Below are 24,907 nucleotides of genomic sequence, written 5' to 3' on the forward strand. Positions count from 1 at the left end.
GGTATATATTTGCTTTATTTGGTAAACGGAATTCTGCTTTTTACAGGTCTTGAATTTACATGCACTAAAGAACTGAGACTAGAGCTTCTCAAAGGGCAATTACCAAGAATACAGTTCTTTTCAGCGGTGGCAGATGGTGTAGCAGGGGGGAAGAGGGACAAATTTCACCTTTGGGGTGTTCAGGCTGGCTTTAGGGAAAATTCTTCATGGGAGGCTGGTGTGGCATGGGAACAGATTGCCCAGAGAGGTTGTGGATACTAAGTTGGAAGTTTGGCAAGATAAAGTCATGGCTGACCTGATGCTGCAGTGGCAGTAAGCCAGTTTCAGGCAGGTGGTTGGACTAGATGACCTTTAGATGCTCTTTTCAACCAATGTTTCTCTCATTCTAATAGTTTCAATATTACCTCCTCCTAATAAAACCAGCATGTAAAATACCCACTACACTACATTTGTTGCCCTTTCCTGGATGACACCAGGAATTGGATTCATGTGGAATAGGATTAGGTAGATAAAGGTTTTGAGCGACTGCATGACAGAATAAATTGGTTTTGGTTTTTGTTTTTTTTTTTCTTTTGTGTCTTGTTACAGAGTTTAAGGCAGCAGACAGAGCCTGTACTGGGAGATTCTGGAGACAGCTGTGCTAAAGGAGCAGAACCAAACGGTTACCTGACCACTACTTTCCAGAGCCTAGAAGAAATGGCAAGAGAAGAAAGGCAGGAAAATCCACCTGATTTGGTTCACCTGGACATTGGGCAGCTCTCAAACCAAACCCAGCAGGAGGAGAACTGCAACAGCAACAGTCTGGGAGCTTTTAATGATGCACCAAAAGACATGGTTAGCCTGGAGGATGCAAACTGTCCAGTGAGCTTCTGTGAAAGTAAAACCACAGTGATGTTGTGTAAAAAGGAAGGAGAGGCGGGGCTAAGATCTGCAGAGGGCTCTGGGACTATATCAGATGAGGACTGCACTGTGAGCCTGTGTGCAAGTCTAAATGGTGCTGTAAATCTTCCATCCTCTGGAAATACAAATGAAGAAGCTGGGATGACATCGGCTGGAGTTGTTCTGGATCAGGCTGGCGTGGGCAGGACAGGCAGTGCCCATCAGGAAGTGCAGAGTGCTGAGGAATCTGCTGACAGTGCCGCTGCTGTGGCTGCAGCTGCAGGTGAAGCCCCAGCTTCCTTGGGGGGCCTGGATGTGGCCATGGGCCAGACTGAATGCAGGAACTGTGCTGGGGCTCCTGAGAAGGCTAAGGGCCAGCGGCGGGCAGAGGATGGGATGGCAGAGCCTGGTGAAAGGACTGCAAACCTGGCAGAGAAATACCCAGCTAAGGAAGAGTCATCCAGCACTGCTCAGCCCTTACTCGGTGGTTTCAATGGCACTGGGTGTTCGGATGGGGAGGATGCAGATGTGGGAGTGGTACCGGCCTGTGACGGTGCAGATGCACATGGTGACATTGTCGGTGTCCCTGCTGACCTTTGCAAGACTGGCAGTAACAAAGAGACTGATGTGGACTCGTGCACTGCTCAGGTAAACGGGGACTTCATGGAAAGCCAGGCTGATGCCAGTGTCACAGCGAGGCAGGAGGTCACTGCCAGCACTGGGGAAGCATTGCCTGCAGTGAATGGGGTGAAGGTTCCTGCATGTGCATCAAAACCTGCTCCTGGTTTGGAAGTCCATGGCAGCAGCGAGAGTGGGGAGCAAGAAGGGCAGGTGGGAGCAGGCTGCACAGATGGAAAATCCAGCTTGCCCTCACTGGAAGGCAATGTGGAAACTGATGGCCCTGACGCTGAACCTGAAAACAGAGATGTCGGTGGATCTAATGAAAGTGGTGCAGGACCTGCACGTTGCCAGGAGAGTGGTGAGATCTCTGACCATGGGGCTGAAGCCATGGAGAGCAGTGAAAAGGAGCCAGCAGGAACTGATACCAGCAGCTGCAGAGAGGGAGGAAGCAAAAATTCTGCAGGCGGTGGTCAGGAAGTTGCTGCCCGTGACCCTTCTGCTGCTCAAGCTGGTGTTAAAGGTGAAATGGGCAACAGCTTCAAACCAGACACTGCTCAGCAGAGCGAACGTGAGGAACGTGAGCCTGCATCGCTCCCTCCAGAGGATGTGAGCACAGCCCTGCTGGAGAAAGAGCCTGCCCAGGCTGGAGCTGAGAAAGCAGAAAGTGCTTCAGAGCAGGAGGGGAGGAGCAGCAAGGTGGAATTGCCCTCTCTCCTACCCAGGGGAGAGGGGCTGGCTGTGAGTCAGGAGGGAGATGCTGCAGTGGCACCTCCTGGGCAGGAGGCAGCTCTGCAAGGTAATGACCCTGGATCAGCTCCATGTGCCAAGGGCGCAGACTGTGCCGAGGATGATTTAATAGGCACACCCTCTGCAACTCATAATGAGGAATCTAAACAAAACCAGGAAGCGGTGGCAGCGAGGGCAGGCTCAGCAGAGCTCTCCTGGCAGCACGGTGGGGAGCATGGTGGAGTAGCTGCCACCTGGCCTGGGGACCATGTCGGGGACGAGGGCTCCCCGGAGCAGAGCCACTCGCAGAAAGCTGAAGGAAGCAAAACTGAGCCTGAGCAGGAGGCTCATTTGAATGGCATTGAGCAGGTTTTGTCGGAGAAACTTCTCGCTGCTGTTGTGAACCCCTCTGCCTGCAGTCTGGCGGGGCCTGTGGTGGGCAGCAGCAATGTGGATGCTGGGCTGAAAGCGACAGACCAACCCAAAGAGGATTGCAGGGCTGGAGCAGCAGTTGCAGCAGAGGGCACCATGCATGGACCTGCATCAGCAGATGAGTCACTGGGTGCGGAAAGTGACCCTTGTCCGAATGCTGGGCTGAACCAAGAGCAAGACCCCACTCAAACCCTACAACAAATCTCCCCCAACAGCAGCACCCCCAAATTAAAGGATGTCTCAGAGGAGGGAGCCCCGAGCGATGGCTGTGAGGATCAGGAGGGGCCAAGGCCGGTGCCAATAGCCCCTGTTGCAGCGTATCCAGAGGAGCAGGAGGACACGGAGCTGCTGCCCCGGGCAGCGCTGCAGCCCATCGCAGAGGAGCCCACGTGTGACAGTGACTCCAGCACCGACACCGTCTGTCCAGCTGGTGACAGTGACACTGCTCCTGCCCTGACAGTGGCTCAGGGGGAGGGCTTGCCTGAGCCCGATGGAAAGCAAAGCCGAGCTGTACCTGCAGTGCCCTTCTCACCATGTTCCTGCCGCTTACAGGCTGTTGAGTCACTGGAAAATGTGGGAGTGAAGAGTTTGGTATCGGCTAATGATGCCTCTTCTCCGGATAAAGTTCCTAAAATGGTAACAAGTTTTGATGCGGTGGTTTTTGCAGCAGAGACACCTTGTTCCCATGAAGTACCCGCCACAGAAAAAGTGGGGCTTGAGCCCCAGACTGCAGTGGATGCTGGAACCAGCCTTAATGGACAAATGGATTTAAGTTCCTCAGCAAAGAAAAAGAATGTCAGCCTGGCAGTGCAAGGAGCTGAGCCTCTTACAGGTAGGAAAAATCAATTGGTTTCCTACTTTTTAGCTTTTTCTTTGTAGGCGTGTCTCTGTCACGTCATCGGCAAAGGAAAGGAAGTAAGAGCTGAAGGCATGTGTTGGAGAGGAAGTGTTTGAGGTTTTTCTTCTGAGAAGCAAAGAATTTGTAGTTACATATAAAAATTTCCAATTCAAATACATGTTGCTTGTCTGGCATTGGAGGTAAGAGCAGAACATCATCTCCTATGAATTCCTACAGAAGAATTTCTAGCAAGTAAATCCTCGCTGGAGAGGAAGTGAATGGGAGGGAGCTATTTGGATTACTTTATCTTAAAGTTACAAGCTTTCATATGGGCATGAGGGTTCATTTCCTTGGTGCTACTTCTTCTCTTTTCCCCTTTATTTTTGCTAATGTGGAGCCAGCGGGTACAAGGCCTTCCTGATTTTCTTCGCTTGTCAACTTGAGCCAGCTGTCAGTGTCCCTCTGAACTGCCCAAAGCTTCCTAATTGGCAGCATTAGGTCATTTAAAAGAGCCAGTGAACCCTACCCCCACTGCCTTTTCCGAGCTTCAGAGCTTTTTTTGTCGGGCAGAGCAGGCGGTGGTGTTTGCCAGTGCATTTCAGCAGTGCTGGAACTCGGATGATGAGTTTTACTGGCTCCTGTGGGCTGGGAAATGGGACTGCTGTTCCCCATGGATGAGTGGTGATGGGGGAGAGCGGTGGGACTTTGGGGACAGCATAGAAGCCTCAGGTCCATGCAGCAGCAGCTAATGGAAAACATCACCAGGTAACTCCAGGAAGGGAGATAAAGGGGTACATTGAATGAAAAAGAAATGGGTTTGTTGCTCCAGCCTGGGATTTAACAGTAGGTGAATTTTGTACTGAAGCATGGAGCTAATCTGATCTGTGTATCCCACCTGTTCAGGCAGCTGTTAAATGGAAGCAGCTGAACTTTTTCAGTTGCCATATTTTCTTTGCTATGAGAAAATGATACAATGCTTCTTGCTTTCCCAGCACTGAACAAACAAACAAACAAAGCATTTAAACGATTAAAAGAAAATCTGCCATGATATAAATCATGAAGTTATAAAGTTATAAAGCTGTTTCACTGCTCTAATGCTGAGAGCTGTTTCTACAGTCTAAGTGCAGCGTGGGGTGATGGTGGAGAGTTTCTTCTGATATGTGACAGCAGAATAATTGAGGGCAGGAGAAAGGCTTGGAGGGGGGACAGGGGTGTGAGTGGAGAGTCCAGCAAATCCATTTTTGTTGAGTTCAGGATTTTTAGGATGTTTGTATGTCAAGAGATAACCAGTAAACATGAGTCAAGAGATGACTGGTAAATCAGTAGAAAGATCTAAAGGTGGATTAGAAAGCTGTTTTCAGAAGGAGCCTGTTTTAATGCTGTGTTGCTTTGACAGTTCAATAGATGGGAGTGGCTGTAAGTCAATGCTTTGTAAAGACCTCTGGAGGTAAAGACCTCTGGTTGGATTCTCAGAGCCATGATGTTGTCTAGGTGAGGTTTGAAAAGGAAAAGGGACCAGACAGTCCAATAAGATAGTAGCTAAAGTAGGAAAGTAATGTTAAGTCATCATTCTGTAGTAGAACATGGAAAGGAGAGAAAAAAAGGAGGTGATCCTGTTACTGATTTAAAATACATAAGGATTTAGGGCTGAAAGGTCTCGGAATAAAATGGTCTGACCTGTCCTTAAGCAGAAATTGTTTATGTGCAATGAGAAATAATTGAATAATTGAAATAAAATTTTAATTGCAGTATTTTCTCTTGAAGTACTTTAGGATTATTTTGAATCAAAATGTTAGGGAAGCCCAAATAAAAAATTGGTTTTATGCAAAAGCAAGTGACTGCTGTGAATCCAAGCTCAGTGTTTGGAATATGTCTGAAACTGATCTCCTATAGAGCACCATCTAGAACTCCGATATGGCAGTAATTCAACAGAACTGATTTGTTGTTTATAATTATTGCTGTGTACATTTTTCATGTTGGTGTCTAGCCTTGGGTAGCACATTTTTTGTATGAGTTCAGTGGCAGCCTTCAATTTTTCTCTGCTGTGCAAGTTCTGGGGAGTTTTCTCTGAAGTCTGCGTTTGTACAGAGAATTTTGTGTCCGTGCTGGACTTGTCATTTCTCAGAATGAATCACGTCTTTTGGTGGAATACAATAAAACCTTCCCAAAGGAAGTGTCGGTCACAAGGCCATTTCTCAGAAATTCGTGTAGTCAGAGGGATTTATTGTCATGGTAATTTATCAGCGATGTAATCAGCTGATAATTGCTGTTGCTATTACTCCAGATCGTTGAGGTCTCTAATTTTTTTATTTATATTGTGGAGCTGCTCCCAGATATACACCTGTTCATCTCATTGCCTCTGCTTAGAGTCCTCCTACCCCCAAAACAAGGACTTCAAAAGGCTAATTTCCTTATCCAGACAGGCATCTAGTGACTGGTCACAACCCTGAAGGCAGATCCTGCTTTCCTGAGGCATCTCCTCCTACGGTTTGCTTTAGACTCAGAGCTGCATTAGAGCTGAGTAATGGGTTCCACAAGCACATTATCTGCAGGTCAGGCAGGTAGATGATACTCATTAAAAAAGAAAGGAGTTAGGTTATGAAATCATACCACAGTAGCCAGGCTGGGTGAGAAGAGAACAGAAGAGATGCCACAGGTTTGTGCTGACAAAACACCTCAGACTAGTTGCAGTTTCTTGGCAGAAACCAAACCAAGCAAGGTTAGATTTTATGGTTGGGTCTGCCATCTTAAATAACAAATACTGTAAATATTGCTCCTGTAGATCTCAGCATTTCGAGAAAATATTCCTTGACAGAAGAATATCACCCTATGAGTCTTCACCTCATTCTTACCAGCGGCATTTTCCCTATGGAAAAGCTCTTGGTGCAATTTCCTTCCCCTGTTAGAGGGGCAGGATGAGCAGGTAAAAAATGTCACAAACAGTGCCACATGTGCAGTAAGGAGCTCTGTACCCAGAGACCTCAGTGATAGCTTTGTAGTACTTTTCCTTTGGGATATTTCTTAATAGAAATTTAGAAAGAAGTGACCGAGTGAAAAAATTGTCGTTAATTTCATCCTGAGGGCAAAATGTCTTCATCCTCCATTTCTTCACCAGCAGGGTGAGCTTGCTTCTCCCATCCTCAGTGCACCAAATATTTCTTACTTGAGCGTTCTGTCTTTGGATCAGGATCTCAACCGTGTTGGCATTGCCATGACCCTGAGCAGATCTCCCAGCAGATGGAACTCACAGAAATTTGTAGCATTACCTTTGATTTTTGAGTCTGCCCACAAATTCATGCAGTTGAGGCAAAATCATTGCAAAACCAGATGGTCCCAAAAAACAAGGGTAGACATTAAAGACAGTAGAAAACCATTAGTGACAATGGTTAGGACAATTTCCCCATGGAGATGGGAGGCTCCTCTTGCTAAATCCCTGTATGGGTAAACCCACTGCAAGCATTTGTCACCCTTAAGAGGGCATTGTCATCCATCCAGAGTATGTTCTTAGAAAAAATGAGAGTGGGAGTGGGATTAGAGGGGGCTTTAGCCTTGACACAGCCATTCTCTATCTGGGTGGCTTTGGTCAAATCACTCCCCCAGAAGTGTCCTGTGTGTCATGAGAGTCCTTAGCTTAGGGTTGAAGGAGAATGATGATGTTGACTTCATGCCAGAAAAAGGTAAGCAGGGGGAAGCCCTGGGGAATGGTGACTAATGAAAACTTGGCTGGGCAGAGGAAGCAGCTGGGACATGAAATTTGTACAACTGTGGCGGTGACACCATCACAGGGGTGTGGAGAAGGGGAAAGCTAGCTGGGACTTTGTAAAATCTAGCAGCAAAGGTTTTGATTTCCTAGTCTGGGGGGGTAATTCTCTCATCCCTAAGGCAGTGCAGGTGGGTTGAATTTTTGCAGCTTGTGATTTTATTTCTTTGGTTTGGTTTGGTTTTTTGTTTGTTTGGGTTTTTTGGGTTTGTTTTGGTTTTTTTTTTTCTTTGCAATGCTTAAAATACCTATTGAGGGCGGACAGGGCTGGCTTCTTGTGTTATCTTTGGGTTATGGGAAGGAGGAAAATAGCAAAAAGTTTGGTTCTTTATGAGATGAATGGGAGCCAAGAAAATACATGGACAAATACCTGCAGATGTGCTTGGCCTCACCTACAGGTTGTCAGGAGTTTAACCCCATGCTTGCTGCTGTTTCATAGTTTCCTTCAGTTCCAGATAGGATAGTTGTTAAAATTAATAGCAAGGAAGCAGTGAAGTCAGCAATAAAACCAGAATTTGGAAATCAAATGGACTTGAAGGGATTCAAATGGACTTGTTGAAGGGCCTTGGGGGTTGGGTTTTCTTTTCTTTTTTTGTGGAGAGTGGGACTGGTTTGAGTAAACAAAAAAATATCAGTAGGACTGAAAGAAGTTTGTTTTTAAATTACCTTTGTGGACCTTTTGTTTGCACAGGGAGGTTGGAGATGAAAAGTGAGGACGAGGTGGATTTTCAGAAGGACGGCACGGAGGAAGTGGTGAGTGCAGGTGTTGTCACCTTGTCCTTTGCTGTGCTTTATAAAGAAACTCCACTGCTGCTGTGACCAGCTGGTTTCCTTTCTGTAGCCTCTGCAAAGCTGAGCGATATCCAGTGATGTTGCTTTAGCCTTTTAAAAATAGCCTGGGCTTTTTTAACCCTTGCATTTTCAACTGCTGGGGTAGGGCACATTTATGTTTTCTCAGCCGGGGACAGATTGAGCCAAGAGGTTCCTCACGGGGCAAGGTTGTACCAAGATTTGTGTAGGATGTGACAGAAGCTGTGTCCTGGAATGCACTTGAGGTTGGTGATGCTGTGTGGGAGCCAGCAGCACCTTCAAGGTCCCAGCACTGCTGCTGCCAGGGTGGTCCTGGAGGGTCTGTGCAGCTCTTCTCGTGCTCTGTGTTTCCAGGGAGATTTTGGCAGAAGGTCTGTGGTTTATGTTGGTGTGTGCACAGACTCTGAGGTCTAAAGACATCATGGGCTGGGGGTGTTTGTGCCTTAGCTGGAAGAAAAATGAACAATGGGAGGACATATAGGGATCAAATGTGGGGGAAAGTCCATATTCCTCATGTCACTGAAACAATATAAAAAGATCATGCCATGAATCAGGAATCCATTGGTATTGTATTCTATTACTTATGCTTCGACATATTTAAGGACTGTCTGTGATTAAAAAAAAAAAAAGTTAATATTTAGCTTTGCATGAACATAATTTTCATTTAAAGTAAAGTACTAATTCTGCTTTGTCAGTACCTGTGTTTTTTTTGGTTTTACCTTTCCTAGCTGGATTTGTATTTGCTCCTGTATTTTATGTGTGGTTTCATGTTCCTGAAAACGTGTTTTGTAAATGGTAAATTGATGGCAGCCTTGTGTTGGAGCACGTTTCCTTTGAGCAGCTGTGTTTGTGTCTTCCCTACCATTATGAAGCTGTTAAAAGAGAAAATACTGTGGGGATGAGTTTACACTGCAGGGTGGAGCTCCAGTGATCTTTGCTCATCATGCAGTAAAGCTCTTTGAGCAGCAGAACAGTCTTGCCAAAGCTTGTAATAAAATCAGGTTTATTATGTTTTTAACAAGTTAAGGCTTAATTTCTGTAGCTGTTTGCTTGGTGAGTTAGCCAGGGACTAGAGAAAATAACTTTCCAAGCTAAGATTTGTGCTGTCTGATATGGAAGTCTTTCATTACTGGAATGTGTGAGTGTAAAGATGCTACTGATTTTTTTTTTTTTTTTAACCAACCCTTTATTAAAGATAGTTTTCCTGACCAATACTTTGAAATCTGGTAGTGAAGTAAGAAATCTTTAGAAAATGCAAATTAGGACAAATTAGCCTTTTACTTTCAAACAATAGACAAGAGAAAAAAAAATTAATTTGGCTTCCATTTTGCATGTTTTACAGGCATTTTGGGTTTTGGTGTGTGCTTTCTTCTCTTCTTCCTCTCCCTTCCACCCTGTCAAACACCTCTTCAGAAATCTGGCTTTTCCAAGTCAGGCATGGGAGTGCCAGGGGAATGGAAACTTTGCTGCAGGACTGACAGGGTTTCCTGTTGCTACGTTCAACAGAAACAAAATAACAACTGCACTATATTAAGGTCATTTAAAAAAAAAAAAAACAACACAAAAAACCCATGAAGGAGTAGAAGGCTTATAAATAGAGCTTAATTCACACATGTGGGCTGGGACAGAGCAGGCTGGTGAAAGCCATCGTGCTTTGTGCCTCTCCTGCCACGTCCTGACTCTGCTTTATTTAGTGCTGCCTCTTTTTGTAGCCAGGAGTCTTTCAGGTGCTCTTGGCTTCTCATTGCAGAGCCATTTTGTGGTTAGTGAAGGTGGTTTTCTTAACTTGCTGCAAATAGAAGTGTTGTTGCTTGCCCCTGGTCAGGAGCTGTAGGTATTTTGCAGCCTCACTGGTGCTGTTGGCAGTTTTGGATCTTGGGAATTATTGTTAGCTCCCATTTTATGTGTGAGAAATTTGTGCACTTCTTTTCATGAGCACAAGTTACTAAAAAAAACAGTCTTGGAATTTAAAAAGTGCAATTTATTGTAGAGTTCAGTCAGGCTGAAGGACAGTAGCTTGAGTAGTCTGGAGACAGGAGGAGGAAAACTCTTTCTTCTAAGCTGGGTTCTAAAGAATGAAAAATTGTGAAGAATTTTTAGGATTAGCTGGATCTGTAATGCCATTGTTACATATGTGGGATCTCACACTTTCTCCTGTAGTCATTTCAGAAGACTTTTGTGTATGTCAGGGAAGTGCTGCTGCTAAAATATATTGGTCTGTGGGGTTATAAGCACTGAAGAGAAATAGTGGAAAAACGTTTTTTTCCAAATAAACTGAGTTTTTAAATGATCTGTTTCTTAAATTTCCAGAATTTTTTCTCAGAGGTTGTACCTGTTCAGATATAAAAGTAACCAGAACTTCCCAGGCTCCCTGCATGGTGGGCAGTGGGTACTTATCCTGACAAAGACTCTTCTGGTACTTACTTTCCTGCTTAGTTCAGGAATCTTGGGTAGAGCTGGGACAATCACTTGATGTGATCTATTAAAATGATACTTTGGTGTTTTTAAAATGGAATAATTTTTAACTCTAATGAGAAACTTTGTTTGGCTTCTGCATGCTGTAATATCAAAGTAAAGCAGCAGTTTAAAATTAACTGTATCCTGATATGCTTCTCTTGTGTTCATCCCAGAAACTGGCTGTGATTTGCTGAATCTTTGTCTTCACGTGGCAGGATGGATAAGGTTGTGCTGCTGGGTTCATCCAGCAGCTTTGGTTGTCTGAGCCTGTGACTGAGAAATTGTAGCTGACTGACCTCATGAACAGAGTTCACTGGGGAATAGCCTTCCCCTTGCATTCATTAATTGTATTAGTTCCTATTGATTTGAATGCATCCTGCCTTTACCAGAGGAATCAGAATTTAATTAATATCTGTGTTTTCAGAAGTTGCAGAGAATGGAGCTTAGGAAACTCTTTGCTACTGCACTGCTTGGATCAGTGGAGGGATGAAAATGCAACTGCTATATCATCAAGGTCACTTTCTGGGGGGAAACTCGAAATATTTTCAGTCACAATTTGGAAGATGGAGGTATTTTATAACACTCAGATGATGACAGGTCGGGAGGGATTGTAGGCACTTGAGAGAACAGGGTTAAGGTTCAGAGTAAAACCTTAAGAAATTGGAGAGCACATCCAGATAAGAGAGAAGAACAGAGAGTGAGTACTGCATTTGCAAAGGAGAAAGCAAAATGGACTTTTACCAAGTCAGGTTTGAGCTGGAGAGGGATAGACTAAAATAAGACTGAGGATTTTTAGTGGATTACAAATGAATCAACAGCAAGAGCTATTGCAAGAGAGACAAATCATGCTTTGAGTTATATTTGAAGGAGTGTTCTCTGTAAGGTGCAGGAGGTGACTTACTCATGTGTGGCACTGTGAAGCCATCATCAGTGCCATCAAATCCAGTTTGGGGTGCTCTGCTCAGAGGAAGATGCAGGGAGATTGGAAAGTGTCCAGAAGGAAACAATGAGAAGAGATTAAGAAACGTGAGAAGAGATTGAAAGAACTGCATTTATTTGGTGCAGCAAAAAGAAAACCATTGTGCAATCCAGCAGTCTGCCAACATCTAATAGTGGTTATTAAAGTCCCAGATTTCCATGGCAGTTTAATTTACTGATTTGTTAATCTGCCAGGATGATTTAGGCTGGATGTTGTGAAAACATCCTGTTACCATCATAAAACTGTTGCAAGACCACCTAGGGAGGCCAGGAAACCTCCTTCCCTGGGAGTTGTTACAGATAAGAGGTGATGCTGTCAGGACAGAGCCTCAGGTCTGTTGTTGCCCATTGGCTTTGGTTTGTAGGTCCCCAGGTGTGTGCTTTGCTGAACAGGGAGAAGAGCAAGGAGCTGCTTGGCCAGAGTCTGGCTGGGAGCAAAGGAAGTGGATTGGGACAGCAGGACTGCAGGAGATGAAGGTGGGAAGAAGAGGATGGACTGAATGGGATGGAAAAGAGCTTATGGGAGGGAGTAGAGACCCACATGATACTGAGATGAGTGCTGGGATGGACAATAGGTGTAAAGAATGCAGAGGTTTTTCCTTCCCCCCAGCTGTAATCTCTCATATTTCTCTTGGAGTCATCAGATAAACAGATAAAATTCTGGCCGAGGTGTAGAGTGTCACCCACCTCCTGTGGCTGGTGTTGAGGAGCAGAGTCTGGTGCAGTTGTTGTCAGATCAAGTGGTGCTCCATGGTTCCAAACTACTGGACCTTGCTGGTGACCCAAGACAAGAGGCTGGTACAGTTTTCCAGGCTCCAATTTATTTTCTTAGGAATTAGCTATTTTAACAAACTGCTCACCCTGAGGACCTGACAAAATTCAGATTGTCTGTGTGCACTGAAGTTTATTTTCTCCGTCTGCATGGATGTGCACATGTACATACTACAGGAGGGGGGTTGCAAATCCCTTTTTTCCAAAGGACCTGCAGAACAACACGGGAATTTCCTGAACAGCTTGGACAGTTTCAGAGCAAGTGGCTGAAGTGTTGGAAACAAATCAGAGCTAGGTCTGGTGGTGGAAAGCACAGCCTTAACAATAGGCTGTGTTCTCACCCTGCCTCTTTAAAATCACTTGTGTAACCCTCTCTTTGTAAATGTTGTCCTGTAACTACAGTAAACATGGAAAAACTGAGCCAAAAGGGAGCCAGCCCTAAGCCTGGCATTAATGCTGGAGGCTGACACACACTTACCCAGCGGGTCAAAGCTTTGGGCTAGTCATCTGCCAGGCCCTTTCTCACACCCACCAGCATCCTGTGTCTGCCCCGGATGCTCAGAGCAGAGGCTTTGAGCTCTGTGAGGAAATTGTGTCAGCTGGCCAGCCCTGAGTGAATTCATTGCTGTGGAGGACACATCACCCCAGCTTTCGCCGCCTGCTCTGGGCATCGCCACACAAGCTGCAGGGAGCGAGAATAAAAGCTGGGGGAAGGAAAAGAAAAAGAAATTCAAACCAGGCTGGGGTTCTTGTTTGGCCTTTACCATTACTCATGCCTTGAAGGCATTTATACAACTATTGTGGCAGGGTTTTTTTGTCCTGCACTGAATTTCTCCGGGTGCTGCATTTCCGTTGCCTTTTTATCCAGAAGGCTGATAATCCCCAGCTCAAGACAGTAGTTTCCAAGCTCAGTCACAGGATTCATGGATGTTAAGGGGTGAGGCAGGAACGTGGACACGGAGCCAAATCCCTGGCTCAGAGCAGGGATGCTGCTCCCAGGTCTGGCTCGGGGCAGATGAAGGCGCCTGCACCACCCCCACCGTGGCCACAGGGCTTGTGCCAGCCCCTGCTGACCTCTGGAGATGGTGAGTTAATTCTCCTCCCCTTCAGCCACTGCTCTTTAGAAGCAAAGATTGCTGCCTGATACTCATCATTTCCTCATTTTCTCTAACAAAACATCTGGCTCTGTCATCCTCCCAGTCACAGCAAAGTTTATCCCTCTGTTTTTTCACACTCATTGCTAAAAGCATCAAGATCTACCTGCACTTTCATCTGCAGATGCTGTTGGCTCAAAGGCAGAGTTGTGTGTATATTCTTGCTCTAGTTTTGAGATGGTTTAGATTGAAGACAACTGTTTACAGTTCTTCTGCAATGCTCACTTAGGGCTTGCTTCAGACAAAGGGGTTCACTCATAAATTATTTTACATCAGTGTATTAAAGTAGCTTTCAGAGACCCTTTTAAGGATCAGGACTCTGTTATTTTACAAGTTTATAAAATACAGATCTAGCAGATTTTAATAATAGAAAATCCTGGGTTTAGAGTTCTCTTCCAGTGGTTTGATACGTTCATTTTTTATGTAGTCATGAAAGTATGTATCCATACTTTCCATAAAATAATGGATGTATAAGACTGTTAATCTAGCAAAGGAATGCTGGCATTGAATACTGTACCTTATGGAAGCTGTTTTTGAATGGTCCAATCTCCTTTATCCTATGGGTTCTTTTATTTGTGTTTGAAATATCTTAAAAGTTTTGTGGTGTAACTGTTGTACAGTAGACATGGTTACTGCACACTGAATTCCTGGTCTAAATATAGAGAAAACTAAAATGATAACATGGGAGACCAAATGTGGACTTTTGATGGAGGCTGCATTATTATGACAAGGGGATACTTTGGTGTATCAGATCACTGGGTTTTTATCCTTCTGAAGGAACTTATCTAGTTCCATTCTGATGTCTTGGAAGGCAGAGTTGGTCCCTTGCAGTGTAGACAGGCCACTGGTTATACTTTTCTGTAGATTACGTTTTTTGCAGTTCATTGGAAGTTACACCACCTTAGAGGAAAACCTTATAAATACAAGAAATAGATTTTTAATTATATTCCCACATATTTGTTCTGGGTTTTTGTGAGTAGCCATGGGACAGACATGATAAATGAACAGGAGCTCTTGGCCACTGATGAAGCAGGCTCTAGCAATATCCAGGCATAGCATTTCTGACAGCAGAAGATGAAAAGAATGATGGGAGTAAGTAGATAGGAAGAACTGTTAAACTTTTCCATGGAAACATGGAATCAAAATGCATGTCACCTCATGGTCCTTTCACAGATTTCCCTTTTTGTTATTGTTCTCAGCCTTTTCCCACCTATTTTAGGTTGTTTGCTTTCCCTTATTATATTTTTCATGCAAAGGTGGAAACCTGTTTATTTTCCTCCAGCATCTCAGCTGTTTGTGCTCAGTGTCTGTTTCTGCTTGGCGTTACATACACATCCTGGTGTGGCCCAGGGTGACTCAGCTGCAGAATGTTTCTGGCCTCAAACTGCTGTTAAAACATCAGATGAGATAAAAGCCTGGGTGATAACTGAATGTTTGCCTCTTCATGCAGCATCCTTGCACTGAGCAGACTGATGGCTTTCTGCCTTGGCAGGGACCTCGTTGCAGTTGTACAGGATGGACTGGTGGTGGTGAGGAGGTCTTCAGGCTTGGGACTGTGAAACAAGAATAGATGGTTAATCTTGCAGTGGATGATTCAAATATCGTAGTCTACACAGAAGGATTGTGTGATTTGGTATCCAAACGTGATATCTAAAATAAAAGTTTGGAAGGGAGTGGGTTTGGCTGAGCTGGGGTAGCTGCAGGTCAGAATTAAAATCCCCAGGGCCAGAGGAGTGCCTTGGTGTTGTGTTTGGCTGTGGGCAGTCATAGCTGTCCTTGCTGTCACAGTACCAAATTAATTGAAACTTTCAAGGAAAAGAAACTTCTGAATTTTGGTAGAAGACTTTATTCATGAATTATGCTAAAGAAGAGGTGATGTCTCCAAATGACATATACAAAGCATGGACAAGAGTGACTTTTTTTATTGGGACCCCAGAACAGGTAGACACAAAGGATAAGAGTTTCTTCTCAGTGCTGCTGTGCCTCCTTTCCATGGCCACTTTGGTTTTTTACTGCTGTGATCTGTGTTTTGGACTTCTGCTTTGGAATAACCCCAGCAAGGAGGCCGTAACAAGAACATAAAATGTTTTGCAATAGTTTAATAAAATATACTTCATCAGCTGTATAGGAATTAGCAGATGGGGGCAATTCTAAACTAGGCTTTATTTTGTACTTGGTCTCTTGCAACTAATGAAGTTCTTCTCCTTCCACTTCTCTTTCTGCTTCACATATACATTAAATTTATGCCTAAATAAGCATGTACTTGATGTTGCAAACTTTCTGATTTTCTCTTGAGCAGCAGTGAACCTAACTGCTCCCTCCCTTCTCACTTGCTGTGTTTATCATCTTAGTGCCAGTGATGTACTCAGTGAAAATGAAGTTAATAGCTGCGCCCAGGAGACTAATCCAAAAAATAGAGCAAGTATTTTTAGATTACCTTGTTTGCTTTCTCTTCTGTTTGTGTAGTTTGAAACAGAGGAATTGTTGCTGTTCTGTGTTTAACCTGAGTTATGCTGCTCTCCTTTCAGACCTGCAGAAGGCCTGATGGGAGGCTTAAGGTTTCCTCAGCCTGGTTAGATATTACTTCTCCATAAAGACTTTACCCTGATACCATTGCAGGTACTTAATAGTAGTTTCTCCTTATTTTTGCACTTAATTATTTGGGGGCATATTCTTCCCTGCATCTTTATCCAATACCACGTGCCTCCCTCTCCTGGAGCATTTCCATCTTCCCCAGTGGAACACCAATACTGTGTTTGCAGGTACCCTGGGGCTGGCTCTGCCTCTCTCTGGCTGTGCTCTCCCTCCTCATGTGGTGTCCTTCCAGCTGCTGAGATAAGAGGCAGGAGTGTGAATCCTCGCCCTTGCTCGCTCATTAGTCTGAGCCCTGGTACTGAGTCTGCTTAGCATCAGGTGACTTGTTTTTCTTGTGTCTGAGACTATGCTTACCTCCATAAATCAAAAAAAGATCATAATCCTGAATTACTTGACACTGAACTTTTGCTTGGTTTCTTAACACAGCTGGACATATTAAATGGCTGAAAGTGGTTGGGAGGAATATTTCCAAAATACACATTTTCAGAGGCTGGAGGTGCAGTTCTCTGAAACGTTCGTTTCAATCTGAGATCTTGTGTCTAGGAGTGTGAAATCTCTTCTGCCTTTCCAAATGACTGTACTGATTCCTACCAAAAGCATGGAGAGGGATGGGCTGTTAAAATCTACTGAGATTAAAGAAGGATTCCTTGGTATTTTGTTCCACTATTATTTCTTTTTTTAACTCACTGGCCATAACAAGGTGAGGAAATGCTTACTGACCTCTTGCTCAGGAGAAGGCAGCTAAGTTTTAGCTTCAAGTGCCTGCACTGCAGGATTAAAGCAGAGCAGTAATGTTTTAGATTGTGTCTAAATGTGTCAAATTTGTGTCAAGAGGTGTCAAAGGCTTTTTGAGCCTTTTAAAAGAGAATGAAGGTTATCCAAATATTCCTACCTGTGGATAACCAAAGAGAGCCATGACTGTAAAAACTGGGGTCTTAAAAGGGGAAGGGGTGAGAGAAACTCCTCCCTGCAGCGTGGGCAGAAATGGGTTTTAGATCATTTTGCAAATTCTCTGTTTTAATGTGTTTTGAGGAGACACTGAGAGGCATCTCAAAAAGCTTTTTTAGTTCATAGCTGTACATTCGGGGGACAGTGTTTGATTTTTCTTGTCAAGCTTTGTTTATTTCTTCTTTTCTGTCTTTGAGGAAGCTGAGTTTACTTCATATGGTATAAACAATGCAAAAAGCACCCAGAAGACTTTAGATGGATCCTCTGCCTTTCTTATAAATCTATGTATATAGACTAAATAAATAGCTTCTTTCTGGGCTTAAAATCCTTACAGTGCAGCAGACAACAAAAATTTGTGTCTTGGAGTAGCTCCGAGAATTCTTTAATGCTGAAATATCTCCTCTGCATGTGAACCTGGGGCTCTCCCTCCTCTAGATAAGTAGTTTCTGTTTAAACTGTTTTTTTATAGCTGTCCGTTTGGGCAAGCATTGGCACAACCAACAGAGACTCTAGGAGTGCATGGCAGGGAAATAAGAAGTTTGAAGGTAAGATTAAACAAGTCCTCTCTGTTAGAAAGAGCAAGGGGAAAGAAAAAATCTGTGAGTGGGGTATTGGCTTTCTTTGGCTCTTGACAGTTTGAATGTACACTGAAAAAGACTGGAGCTCTTTAAAAGCTTTGTAAGCTGTTTTCTTCTCTTTCAAGAAAACAGAATTTAGATAGAAACATCTTGTTTCAACTAGCAGCTGAATTAAATGTTGAAAATAGGATATTTTGGTTGAATTTGTTGGGGGTTTTTTGTTAGGCAATCATTAGATTCGCAAGAAAAGGACATTCTGTTTTTATGCAAGCCTTCCTGTGAGCAGTGCGTGTTCTCTGTCTGGGAAGTAGCACTGTCTGAAGCACCAAATACCTTTTGGCAGGTTGGCTCTTTAAACATATTGTGTGTTATCTTTTATGGAGGATGTTGGCAGATGTCTGGATCCTGGGAAAGAAATAGCAGGAGGGGAGGCAAGACAAACCTGGGGTTTCTTGTGGATTGCTGTTGGAAGTGCCAGTGGGAGCCAGGAAGATGGGCAGTGGAGGGTGTTTTAGTCCCTTGTACGGGCAGAAAGCAGCAAGAGCAGGGGGTATTTTAAGCCAGTGTTTAGGTGAGATGTGTTTCCTTTATTTCTTGTCTGAGTCTGGTGGGCAAGACCAGACTTGGGGGACGTTCAGCAAGGTACTCACTGCAGCTGCTAAAGGGAGACCAAAGTCAGGAAAGGAGCCCAGCTTCAATTTTCTTCCAGTCTTACCAACTGGTCTAGCCAAAAAAGAGCATGAAATAACAACAGCTGTTGTTAAGTCAAAAATTGTCAAAATTGTGTGTCTGTATCAACAGATGTTTCCATAAGCCATAGATTTTTATGTTGGCCCAGCTTAAATGCAGTATGAGGGTGAAAAGAGTCAAAAAGGTAAAATCTTATCTAGGAGATGTTTCTCTGGTTAGGACAAGTTATAAGCTGTCAGAGAAGCCATAAACAAAGTTGCACCAAAATATATAGTGGCTTTAGTTTAAATTGTGAAAATATTTTGCTTTCAATAGCTTTCAGAACTTTTGCTGGATATTTTTGCTTATGCATCTGCATTAAATAAGCCCATTTAACAAAACCTGATCCTCTTATAAACATGGAATAATGACAGTATCCCACATATGGGTTTCATTAATTTTTGCATGTTTTGAAGTTGCCTTTTTTTTTTGTCTGAAAGGCAAACTTCAGAAACAGAAGAGACTAGTGCTATATGATAGCCAAAAAAAGACTAGCTGAGGAATAATAACTTGCAGTAGTTAAATTATTTAACTGTTGTGTAACAGATTTTGTTTTCTATAGAAACAGATGCTGCATAATCTGCATTCCTCCCAGTTGCTGTTACTGGTTTGCTTTGATGGAACTGGCATTAGTTCTGCTGGTTATCTGCAAGCTTTTGTGCTCCTGAGTCTTGTAAATGTTTTGGATTTTAGCCTGAAGAGAAAGCTTCAGAATATTTTCCTCTTTCTTCCTAAGAAAACAAAACCAACCCTTTCCTTGTAGTCACTGGTGAGAAATCTCAGATGCTTCATTTTCCTTATCTGCAGCACAGCAATTTGCAGCTCCTGGAACAGTCCAAGTCAGCAGGATAACTCAGGGAAATTGCAGGATATTATAAATGCTGTTTTTTGACACTTTTGGTACCATTTATCATCATCCATTTTCTTAAATGTATTTATCTACTGAAAAAAGCTATTAAATGTATGGAAACGCAGCATCTCTGGCAGGTGGGGAATGAGAGAGGGGAAGCACAAAAACTCAGCAACTGAAAATTTCTTAAAGCACCTGTATTGGCTTGACATTCCCCATGTTTGCCAGGGACATTCCCTAGCTTTAACTGAGTGGAGAGGCATAGGAACAGGGCTTGGGACCCATTATTCCGGTTAGGATTTAACCTTGCAACAACAAATGTTACTGTAGAGGGATCTTTGAAAAGCTGGTGGAGGTGTAGGATATGTTTATAACCTTAGAATAAGTATGTTATTCTTTTTTTTCTGGAGCAGCATCAACTGTTGAGAAAATTCCTCACAATTAGTGATGCTTCCACATACCTGGCTGTAAATATACCTATTTTATGCCCTGAAATTCCTTTAAAAATACTTTCTAAAATCAGGCTACAGGGGAGAACGTCCTCAGTATGGATTGATGTAGTAGTCCATCATGATGGCTTTGTGGACCCAATGAATCTTTACCCTTGTATATACATCTTTAGTCCAGAGGGATGAAAGTGGTGTAAAAGTGGATAAAACCAGGGTTTTTTCCACAGGGTCAACATTCTCTCCTGGGCTCTTGAGCTGTAAAGACATGTTTGTTTAATATTCTTTACAGAGGACTACCAGGGAAACGGATAAAACAGTGAGCAAAGGAATACTCATGTGGTCCTAAAGCAGACCTCCCAGGCGGGAGCTGGATTCCAAATGCCTCCTCTCAGAGTTTGCGTTGGATTTCATTTCAGGTTTCCTAATGCATGGAGAGAGGGCACAAAAATATTGGTTGGATGTGGGGGTAGGTAGGAGGAGGGTCTGTTATTGCTGGGAGAGGGGCTGGGCTGCACTCAGAGCATCTCAGTTACCCGTGGGGGCTGAGATCCTCATTCCCACAAAACAAACAGAAATATTGGAAGGGCTAAACAAATGCCACAGTGTCCTCAATCCACTGCCTTCATTAACAGCCAAGCAAAAAGCTGACCTGGGAATATGATGGGTGTCTTTGTACAGTGCTCTGCTTTGCCAACACTTCCCCTCCCAGATTTTCAATTACAAGATGAAAGAAAAGATAACCTTTTCCCTTTTAACAGAGTGCCTGGTCAGGACAATACACTGGGTTGTGTGGGCTTCCTAAGGGCTGAGTCCTAGGGACTTCAGTTAAAAAGAAAAAGAAGAAAAAAAAAAAAGTAGGGAAGCTGAATCATTTTCTGGCATGATTTATTCATTTGAATGACCCGTCTCTGTTTTTCAGTTAGATTACAGTGCCTTAAACTGTAGGCATGAAAGAATGGTAAAAGTTGAATAATTTCCTCGGTTCAAGATGTGTCATTTTTATATTGTCCATTAATTTCACTCACTCATGCCATACGTCATTTTTGTTGGGCTTTATCCGCCAATTCATCTACATAATCTGCTACCCTGTCTCTGTTTTTAGCTAAAGACATAATTCATCAGATAGAACCATCCACCAGATGTTTCATGGCACTGATCTCATGTTATGCTGAGGCATCCTGGAGTAGCTCAGGCGATGTCTGCCTGCTCCTGTGTCCCGCCCACAGCAGTGGGGGTCATTTCAGAGCACAGGGATGTTTCCTGCACTCTGAAAATGTGAGGTGCCTTGTTTTCCTGCACAAAATCTCAAACTAATTTTTAACCTCATATCTTGGACTATAGAGAGTTAGTCTTTCTAGAATGTGTTGTTATGGGAGTACAGAACATATGTTTTTAGTTGTGTTAATCAATACTTTCTTATATCCTATATCTATCCCAATCATGTCAGAATATGTTTTTTTATTACGGATTCTATAAAAATGAAAAACTCCTTTGATTTTTGAATTTTTGAGCTTTATAGATAATGAAACATCCCCCATTTCTTACATTTGAGACAAATGCAATGATCTCTTCCTTAATTCCTCTGTAGAACAAATTATTAGACATTGCTTGATTTGGCTTGAGCAGGCCTTCAGGTATTTGAGAGATGGTCTGTGCAAACCAATTTTAAATGACTTGTATAATATTGACAGTGGTTTGAAAACTCCTGTAAATGCAATTTGCTATTTTAAATACTTTCATTTATGTCATTATCCTTCCAGATCCCCAAAATTGTAATCCTTCCTTTCTAGGAGAATCACAGTAATTAGCAAAGATTATCACTCATTGTGTGCGTGTACAATTTACATGTTTATTACCAGCAACTGAAAACCATAAAGGAAAACATAAACAAATCTATTGTGACCAACTTTAGTATTGGATGAGATCAGAGAATTGAGCATCATTTCTTCAGCAGCAGCTCCAGGCTGGGCTGTGCCAGCTGTGAAATTAGAGCATTATCTTCCATCCACTTGTTTTGGCTGCAAATTGTGTTATTCTTTACAGAAGGCCCAATGTTTTTGGTGTTTGACCCAATCTGTAAGTCATCAGAAGCCGTGCCCTGGTGGGAAGTGCCTGAGCACAGGAGCAGCTGACAGGAGGACACAGGGGATGTGCAGCTGATTTGTTGCTGCAGTTCAGAGCTCAGGTGCTCCTTGACAGCCTCTTCTGGGACTATTCCTGCTTTATCCACTCATGTTTTCCCTTCCCTGTTTTCAGGATGTTGAAATACACAGAGCAAAGCAAAATGTCCAGTGCTTGACAGCAGAAGTATTTCTCTTAAATCCCATAACAGGCTAAATAAATATCTGTGGCCTGGTCCAAGATCCCACAGCACTTCAGCCAGCTAGACATCCCAACTGCGGTTATTTTTGGTAAAGGAAGAAGCAGAACTTGCAAAGCGATGTAGAGTCAGCTGAGGGGTTGCTAATCTCTTGTGTGGGTTGTGTTTCTCCTGTAGCCATTTGGGAGCAGTAAGATGGGCAGTTGACTTCCTCTGGAAGGATGTTCAGGCATGCTCCATGGCTGACCAAAGCTTAGGCATTTTTCTGAAGGTTATTTGGACAATAGAAATTCCTGAAAAATGTACACTGAGTCTCTGAGAAATGTTAGAAAAAGGGAAGGTCAGGAAGTGGCTGAAGGTCTCTCAAGGTGTTTCTGTATTTTCTCCAAACACATGCTCCATGTATCCATGTGTCTGACAGTTTTCCAAGCCCTCCTCGTTCCCTCATGGCTCTTTAGCTGTTTGTCAGATGCTTCTGTCTTTGAGCTGAAACACAGGCTGCAGTTGGACAGTGGATTGTTTGATGGTAAATTCAGCTCAGTCATGTTGTCCCAAAGCGTTGCTCTGTGAGGAAATGCCTCTCTCCAGACCTTGGTGTGAATATATGATTTAAATAGGGAGGTTTTGGGAGGGTCCCAGGCTGGAGAGTAAAACTTGTGTTGGTACTGTGGATGATTTACCCCGAGGATTTAATCAAACTGATGAATATGGAGGTGTTTTAGGACCAGGACTGTGGAGGTTTGTTGCTGCATCACTGACCATCCCCCTTAGAGTAGCATGGATTTGCCACAGATCAGATTCCTGTGATGTCTGGTCATGGGGGACTGTCCATGTCCCTTTCTGTGACTCCTTTTCTTTCTGTGCCCTACCTCGTAGGAGAATTCAAAATCACAGCCAGATTTTTGGAGCCACTCATAGCTTGGTGGACACTGGTGGGGTCATGCCATGGCCAGAGGGATCAGCTCTGGACTGAAGTGCCACCACCACACAAGGATGGAGTCAGACGGGCACAGTGGGACTGGGTCAGCCACAAAACTCTTCAGTGTTGCAGTGCTCCTGCAAACATGGGAAATGCCTGGAAAAATCCAGGGCTCTTGACCAAGGTCTGTGGTGTGAGTGCTTGCTGTGGTCAACAGCAGCCTGGTCTTCTTCAAAATCCACATTTGAGTGTCCATGTCTGTCTGGTCTCACATGGGCACTGACCTCCCTCCCAGCAGACACGATGGACGTGCTCTCCTTTCCAGATTGGACATGCTCCTCTTGCAGGCTTTGCAGCATTAGAGTGCAGATTCCCTTTGCCTTATTTAGTTTTAGGAAAAAAGCGATTTGTTTTGTCTATCCATGTAAGTGCCAGAAATGTAAAATTTTAAAAAGCCTTCCCAGAAATCTGCTTTCTTTTAAGAAAAGAGCAGTTGAAATTGTAATTCTTCTCTCTCACTGTCTGATGAATTTATTATCACCTCGGTTTAGTGCCCAAAAGTGGGTTTTGCCTTGCTTAAAACAGGGAGATTTTTTCCTTTCATCTGCTGCTCCATGAGTTCCTATCAGAGTCGCGGTTAAAGAAGTTAATACGCCTGAGTATTTCTGCAGATTGCATCATTGCAGTGTTTCATAACGACATGGCAAAAGTAATTTGAAACAGATAACAATAGTCCAGTCTGTTTCAGGATAACCATGATTTCCTTGTCATTAAGAGGTCTGTTAGCGGGTGGAGGAGGAGGAGGAGTTTTATCTGGATGAGTTACAGATCATATGGTGTGATCAAGTGCGGTTTTTTTTTCTTCCCCCTCTTTTCCTTCCCTTGAAATCTGCAGCGCTGGACTTGGGTTTGGATATGAAATGATTGGATAGTTTCAAACTCCTGTCTGCACAAAGCAGCTCAGAGCTTCCAGATGTTTTCAATAAGGAGCCCAGAACTGTCGCATCAGCAGCCGGTGGCCGGGGCTTCTGCTTGCATCTCCTCTCCATTTTGAGCAACTCGCCCCCAAAAAAAGAGAATTACTTACTTGTTAGAGTAGTTTTTTTTTAAATTTAATCTTTATTTTCTGATTGTCTGTTTCATTGTGTTTCAGAGCATAAATGTTATAGGCTGTCTAAACACTTGTATGGCATTCAAGGACTGCCTTAAATAGCTGGACAAAAGAGTCTGGAAGCTTTTGTTCTGCTCCGTCCGGGCTGAGTCGTGTTCTGTGCCTGCCCAACAGTGCTGTGTGGATGGCAGGCTGTGTGCAAGGCAAGATTTCTAGCCTGAAACAATGCAGCAAAAGCCCCACCTAATGTGGGAAGAGAGTGATGGTCTCCCATGGGAGAGTGTGTCTGGCACATTATCTTCTATTTGTTTATATTATGTTTCCCCCCACCCCCAGCAGTAAAGTCTGGAAATGGAGATGCACTTTGGGTATCTGTAGTTGTCCCTGACCCCCCTGATCTTTGCTGTGAGTCAGGAACATAACAACAGAAAAAACTCTTAGAACAAATTAGGGATTTAGCATCTTAAATTAAAAAAGAAAAAGAGAAGGGAGAGAAGGGGTTATTTTTTCTTGGTGTGTGTTGATTCTTTCGCTGTGTGGCTGAAGGTATAGGGGAGTCGAGGAGATCAGCTGACAACCTTTACTAGATCTAGACATATAATTAAAGAGGAAGGCAGGTCATCATCTTTATTCACAGGACATGCACCAAGTGCTGGGATATCCACCAAGTCCTGGGACCCATCCTGTGCCCAGAGTCACCCAGCCTGGCATGGGTCTGGTGGCTTCCCTGGCTGCTTCTCTCCACCTGTCTGCACCTTCCACATGATCTTTCTGTTCCCTGATGCCCCATGAAAGCCCACACTGGGTTGCTTGTGGCTTTTGGCCATCCCAAGGATCTTGTGCATAGCTCAGGAAAATTGGCCTCCCGCTGTGAAAGCTGCACATTTCCCTTCTGTCTCCCTTCTGCTTTGACTGGAGATGTTTTTCATTTCCCTTACCTGCAAGAAGGGTGACGTGATGTGAGCCACAAAAGAGTGGGTGT

At 43.7% G+C, this 24,907-nt stretch overlaps 1 protein-coding gene across 12 annotated transcripts in view; it reads left to right on the top strand.

The window, feature by feature from the left end:
- AKAP13 (A-kinase anchoring protein 13) overlaps positions 1 to 24,907 on the top strand; it is a 207,328-nt gene that overhangs the window by 107,301 nt on the left and 75,120 nt on the right. For all 12 annotated transcript variants that reach the window (XM_058846593.1, XM_058846592.1, XM_058846596.1 and 9 more), the window contains 2 exons: positions 589 to 3,490; positions 7,948 to 8,009. In XM_058846593.1, coding sequence (XP_058702576.1) covers positions 589 to 3,490; positions 7,948 to 8,009 — 2,964 coding nt within the window. The remainder of the gene's footprint in view (positions 1 to 588; positions 3,491 to 7,947; positions 8,010 to 24,907) is intronic.

Source organism: Poecile atricapillus, chromosome 11 (genome assembly GCF_030490865.1).
Source record: "Poecile atricapillus isolate bPoeAtr1 chromosome 11, bPoeAtr1.hap1, whole genome shotgun sequence".
Taxonomy (NCBI): Eukaryota; Metazoa; Chordata; class Aves; order Passeriformes; family Paridae; genus Poecile; species Poecile atricapillus.